The 6,000-nt window shown below is 73.7% G+C and overlaps 1 protein-coding gene and 1 non-coding gene across 3 annotated transcripts; one reads left to right on the top strand and one right to left on the bottom strand.

Moving 5' to 3' along the window:
• Window positions 1-310: 310 nt before the first annotated feature.
• On the bottom strand, window positions 311-3,861 carry MCRIP2 (MAPK regulated corepressor interacting protein 2). 2 transcript variants are annotated; one of them, XM_062185648.1, is made up of 5 exons: window positions 3,728-3,861; window positions 3,517-3,646; window positions 1,250-1,377; window positions 938-1,039; window positions 311-602 (listed from the first exon to the last, which is right to left on the bottom strand). In XM_062185648.1, exons 1-5 carry the CDS (start codon window positions 3,777-3,779, stop codon window positions 532-534), a joined length of 483 nt encoding a protein of 160 aa, XP_062041632.1. In that variant the 5' UTR covers window positions 3,780-3,861; the 3' UTR covers window positions 311-531. The 2 variants fall into 2 exon arrangements, with proteins under 2 accessions (XP_062041632.1, XP_062041633.1); XM_062185649.1 differs by having other exon boundaries at window positions 973-1,039.
• A 1,844-nt stretch (window positions 3,862-5,705) lies between these two features.
• Window positions 5,706-5,776, top strand: TRNAG-CCC (transfer RNA glycine (anticodon CCC)). The gene has a single exon. It is a non-coding gene; the product is annotated as a tRNA-Gly (tRNA).
• The last annotated feature ends 224 nt before the right edge of the window (window positions 5,777-6,000 follow it).

Here is a 6,000-nt window from a genome sequence, read left to right as displayed (position 1 = left end):
CTGGGCCGCCGCCGCACGCCGTGCTAGGGCCCCACACTGCACTGCCGCCGGGGCTGGGGGATTCGCCAACCCCTGAACTGGACCGCACTTGAAGCCGGGCCCCAGCACCAGCCAGGGCTAGCAGCAGCAGAAGTTGGAGTGGGGCCGGATGGGGCAGCCTGGGGTCCGCAGACTTTGGGCAGAGCGAGCCCTCGGGGGGGCCGGGCTGCATGGACAGCCAGGCCAGACCTAGCGTCCAGGGCTATGGACGGGCGCTTGTCGCGGAGAACCCCACACCCCCCACACGTCCAAGTAAAGGCCACGCCAGAAGGGCACTTTCTCAACTTTATTAGCCTGGAGCCTCTCCCTGCCGGCTCCAGAGCTGGTCCCTGTGCACACTGGACAGGATCGAGGTCAGTTCAGCCCCAGCCCCAGGCGGCTCAGGACGGCGGAGCCAGGGGACAGAGGTTCGAGAGTCCGGATGCTGGCACTTGCGGTGTGGCCGGCGCGAGGCTGGGGTCCCGGGGCCCCGCGCGCCCTCCCAGGCGGCTGCTAGGAGCAGTTGGTGATTCTGGCCAGGAACTGCTGTGCCCACCACTCATCCAGGTCAATCGGCACAAAGTCTGCAGGCGGAGCAGAAGGCTGGCGGTGATGCTGCCCAGGTGGGCGTCTCCCCTCCCCACCCCACCCCCTGGAGCTACCCGGTGGGCAGGGGTCAGGGTCAGAGGGGCCGGGCGGTGAGGCTGCCCCAGGTGGGCGTCTCCCCTCCCCACCCCACCCCCTGGAGCTACCCGGTGGGCAGGGGTCAGGGGTCAGAGGGGGCCGGGCAGTGACGCTGCCCCAGGTGGGCCTCTCTCCTCCCTACCCCAGCAGGAAACCCCAGAGTCCCCCCCCCCCGCCCCCTGGAGCTACCCAGTGGGCAGGGGTCAGGGTCCCAGGGCCCAGGGGAGGGGCTCACTCTGCAGCCGTGGGTTGGGGCTCCGCTCCACGTACTGCACAGGCCTGGACCCACGCTCCCCGGCCCGGCCGCCGTCCAGCTGCCGCTCCACCTGCTGCCAGGCTGTGGGGGTAGGGCAGTCAGCCGTGCCAGGCCCCCCGGCACCCCTCTCCCACCCGGGGTCACCCTGGACTCCAGCCCGGCACAGGGAGTGAGCAGTGTGTTCAGGGAGCGGGGAGCTGGCCACCTGCCAAGGCCAAGCCTGCCCCGCGGCCGTGGGAGTCGGGTTGCAGCAGGAGGAGCCCCAGGGGCCCAGGCCGCCCTCCTCACTACCTTCGGACACAAAGCGGACGTTCTCCTCGTGGGCCAGCGTGTAGGTCTCCTGAGTGCCCTCCAGGGACGGGGACGTGGCGTGGGGCCGCCGGCCGTTCACACGATTGAACACCAGCCTGGGCCCCGGACTGCGGGAGGGGAAGAGAGGCATGTGGTCGGCACCTGGTGGGTTGGCCACTGTGCAGTGGCCCCGAGCCCCCGGCGGCTCTGGCCACACCTGCGGCCCTGCCCTGAGGGAGGTTGGTGATGCAGGCCAGGGAGGGGCCCCGGTTCTGTCGGCACAGCTTGGCACAGCTTCTCAGGGCCACGGGAGCAGGGTGGTCTCCGTCGGTCCGTCCCTCTCCCAGGCTGCCCTCAGGCCCCCGGCGGCTGAGCACCGAGCACCAGGCGGGCAGCCCCTGGAGGCAGAGTGGCTGCAGCCTGGACCCACTCCCCGCGGAGTGAGATGGCCCCCCACCCGTGTGGCAGCTCGTGACATCCAGGGGGCCGCTGGGCCCGCCCCGGCCAGCGGCAGCCAGCTCAGCCCTGCGGGCCGTGAGGGGAGGGGCCGCACCTACAGCAGGAGGTGGGAGCCGGGAGTCCTGCTCGCGTCCTGGGCTCAGGTGCCCCAGCGCCGCTCTGGCTTCCTCCTCAGCTGAGAGGGCCACTAAAATAAAGAGGAGCGTCCTGAGGGGCCGGCAGGGGTCTGAGGGCCGCAGGCGGAGACTGGGCGGGGGCGGGGCTCCCCCGGGCCTGCGAGCTGCCTGAGAAGCCGGGGTATGGCATAGAGCTCCATCCTCAACTTGGAAAGCACCCCCCTCGTGGGACCCACTGCCAGCTGCAGGCTGGGGTGCTCCGGGAGACGCAGGAAGTAGCGGCACGGGCTGAGTAGGCTCCGAGGGCCTGGCTAAGAAGACCCGGGCCAGGCTCCGTCCTGTGGGGGACGCCCAGGCCCCAGGGTGCGCCCGGCCACGCGTCCCCTCCACGGCCCGAGAGGCAGGCCACCCGCCTGCCGCGAGTCCAGTAGCCTCGAGGGTCACGTCTGTGAGTGGGGCAACTGTAGGGACCTCACGGCCCAGTCCCTGCCTGGCCACACAGGAGCTGCTGCCGCTTCTCCCGGATCAGGAGACCACGGGGCCCACCCTGCCTGTCCCAGCCTTGTGCTGCCCAACTCGGCCTCTGCTGCTGCCAGCAGCGGCCCCATGGGTCCCTGGGGCATCGGTCAGGCAGGGGGGTGGGGGGTGAAAGGCGGGATGGGGCCAAAGCAGAGCTGGTGTGGAGTGGCCCATAAGGGATGGAGGAGTACGTGGGGGCCCACTGGTGGGGGGTGGGTGCCCCTGCCCCTGCCCAGCAGGTTTGGCCTTTCTGGAAACAGGTGTGCGCGAGGGCCTTGCCTGCAGGGTGTCCTTGGCCCTCCCCCAAGTTTGCCACAGACCCCCTCTTCCCCTCCCCTGCCAGGGGTTCTCGGAGGGCAGGCACCCGGCCCTGGGCCTCAGGGCTCCGGGCTTGGGTGGTGTGTGACAGCCTCCCCAGAGAGCAGGACTGAGGCTCCCGTTAGCAGAAGCCCCCCCCCCCAGCCAAGATGCGGCTATCCTCCAGGGTGGAGCCCCCACCCGGGGGCATCTGACTACCAGGAACAAGTGTGGGCGTGCGAGTGTCTCCTTCCTCCCCACCGCCCTTTGCCCGCCCTCCACTGCCTCAGGGGTCCCGGGCCGCTGGGCCCCTGCGCACCGCCCCCACCCGGGCGGGGCCAGAGCAAAGTCCGCGGCGGCCCGGAGCAAGCACTCCAACCGCCCGCGGGACGGGGCCAAGGAAGGGAAAGGTCCAGCCGGCCCGGGCCCCGGCGGCCTCGCGCCCTTGGCGCCAGGCGCAGGCAGCGCAGGGCAGCCCCAGCCTCTGCTGCGGGGACGGAGCGCCCCGGGGGCCCAGGGCGTCCCGGGCGAAGGGCGCCGAAGGGCAGCGGCCTGGCAGGCCCGAGGCAACACGTGCACCGCTCCCCGCCCAGCTGCGCAAGGACGCAGTCCGAGACCTTGAGGGCCCGCGCCCGGGCAGCTCGCAGACCTTGACCGCAGCGGCCCAGAGGGGGTCTCGGCGCCGCAGCCCAAGGTCGCCCGGGCCGCCCGGCCTCCTCCGAGCTCACGCGACACGAGGCTGTGCTGTGCGCCCACCTGCCCGGGCCCCGGCCTGGCCAGGTGAGGCGAAAGTGGGGCGCCGGCGCGCGGTGCTCGCACGTGGCTGGGACCCTCCCGCCTCTGCTCAAGGTGACCCCGGGCGGCGGCGGCGCTCACCTCGACAGGGGCCAGGGTCCGGGCTGCTGCGCGGAGGGCTGCGCCCGCGGGGGCTGCAGGGCCGGCGGCGCGGGCTGCCGGCATTTCAGGAGCTCGCCGAGTCTGCTCTCCACCTGCTGCTGCGAGGGACCTGCGGGCGAGCGGAGGGCGCGTCAGCCGCCGCGGGTCCCCGCGCGGACCCCGGCCCGGCGAGGACCCCGGCCCGGCGCACCTGTGCGGCGCTGCGCGACCAGCTTGCTGGGCCCCTTGGTGATGGTGTACATGGCGGAGTGGCCGCCGCGCCGCCCACGCGCTCGCCCGCACGCGCAGCGGCCAGTCCCGCGCCCGCCGCCTGCCTCGCACTTGCAGGGCGCGGCCCCTTTAAGCGAGGCCGGCGCGGCGGCAGGGGGCGGGGCCGCTCCACGCCCCCCCCCCGGCCCTTAAAGGGGCCGCGGGCTCCGGCCTCTCGCCGCGAGCCGGGGGCGGAGCTGCGGGCGTCTCGGTGCGGACACCGGGGAGACTCCGTCCGCCTCGCCCGCCGCGGGCCGAGGGGGCCGGAGCTCGGCCCAGGACTCGGCTGTTGGTGGTCGGGCCCCTGCCAGCCCCGAGGGCGGCCCGGGCCGGACGGGGCGTTCCTCCGGGTCTGGCACGGAGTCGGTACCCTCACCCCTCCCAGGCAGGGGCTGCTCAGAGACCCCCGCCCCGGCCCGCAGCGCCAGCTGTCCGTGCGCGCGTCCTCGGGCGCCCTGCTGAGGGCTGACAGCACGGTCAAAGTGCAGGGTCTGGGGGGTCCAGCAGGGGCGCTCAGGCTGCTGTGGGCACCTGCACACCTGACAGCAGTGGGGTGGCCAGACTGGACGAGGAGCCCTCCCCCGACCTGCCCCTGCTCTTCCTCCCTCCTGGCCTCCCTGGGACCCGGTCAGCTCTCCATCCTGTTCCCTCCAAGCTACCGGACCAAGGCCAGGGACGCTGGGAGCGGGGGTCAGGGACAGCATCCAGGGCCCACCGCGGAGTGGGCGGCGAGGACAAGGCGTCTTCTCCATCGGCCCCAGTCGATTTCATAAACAGATTTTATTTTTTCTCCTGAAGAGGCTCACGGGGAAGGTTAAGGCCCGAGATGACAGGAGGTCCAGTTTGCAGGTCTAAGATCTGTGCCCTGACCCCACCATCGAGGCTGGGCTCGAGGCTCGGCTTCGGCCGCAGGGGGTGCCCCGCTGACCCCCAGGGCCTGGCTGGCCGGCCGCTCTGGCGTCACCCCCCCCCCCCCAGCCAGGTCCACTCGGCCCTGCTGAGGGGGACAGCTGGGAAGTTTCTGCGAACGCAGCGAAGGCGGGGGCTTCGCTGACCACACGTGGACCCCGAGGCACAGGCGCGAGGGGCCCCACGCCCTCATTCCTGCTCGCCCTCCGCAGCTTGGGGGCCACCTGTCGTCGCCAGGGACGGCACCGGCGTGGGGAGGAAGCTGGGGCGCGGGAGCCCGAGTGGAGGCCAAGGGGCTGCACCGCGGGAGAGCCAGAGGGGCCCTGCCGCTGGCCTCCGGGCCTGGGCGCGCCCACAGCGCCCAGCTCGGAGCTGAGCTCGGCAGGCGCTCCCGGAGCCCTCAGGGACAGACCCCCTGCGCGGGGGCGCGGGGGCGTGGGGGTCCGGGGGCGCGGGGGTCCGGGGTCGCGGGGCCCGAGGTCGCGGGGATCCGGGGGCGCGGGGGTCCGGGGTCGCGGGGCCCGGGGTCGCGGGGGTCCGGGGGCGCGGGGGCGTGGGGGTCCGGGGGCGCGGGGGCCCGGGGGTCCGGGGGCGCGGGGCGCGGGGCGCGGGGGCGCGGGGGTCCGGGGTCGCGGGGCCCGGGGGCGCGGGGGTCCGGGGGCGCGGGGGCGTGGGGGTCTGGGGGCGCGGGGGTCCGGGGGCGCGGGGCGCGGGGGCCCGGGGCTCCGGGCGGAGGCGGCCTGGCAAGGGCAGCGCCGCTGCGGTGACGGCCGAGGGACGCCGCCCGCTGGCCGGGCCACGGTGCCCGGACGACCTCGGCCAGCGCCACGGTCCGGGCAGCGTCTCGGCCGCCGAGGGACGCCCGGTCTCCGGCGGTGCCGCTGGCCGCAGCGCCTGCCAGGAGCGGAGCCGGGGAGGCGCAGGCCGCCCGGCCGGCCCTCGCGCATGCGCAAACGCAGGCGGCGCGCGTCACAAAGCCCTGGGCCGGGCTGGCGGCTCTTCGCCCGACAGCGCCGCTGGTGTAGTGGTATCATGCAAGATTCCCATTCTTGCGACCCGGGTTCGATTCCCGGGCGGCGCAGGCCCTTTTTTTTTTTTTTTTCCTCCACCTCGAAAATGAACTCCCTTCGATTTGAAAAGCAGAGAGTATCCGCAACAAGGGGGCAGCGCCTAAGCCTCCAACTGTTCGGAGCGGCGTGTCCTAGGGAAACCCCGGGACGGCCTCGAGTCCAGGCGTCCGTTCCCAGCGGCCTCTGCGAGCCCTTTAACCCGAGACGCGGAGGGCCGGGCCACACCTCCCGACGC

This window comes from Lepus europaeus, unplaced genomic scaffold (genome assembly GCF_033115175.1).
Source record: "Lepus europaeus isolate LE1 unplaced genomic scaffold, mLepTim1.pri SCAFFOLD_567, whole genome shotgun sequence".
NCBI lineage: Eukaryota > Metazoa > Chordata > Mammalia > Lagomorpha > Leporidae > Lepus > Lepus europaeus.
The sequence above is the reverse complement of the archived record's forward strand: the minus strand, read 5'-3'. Positions and strand labels throughout refer to the sequence as shown.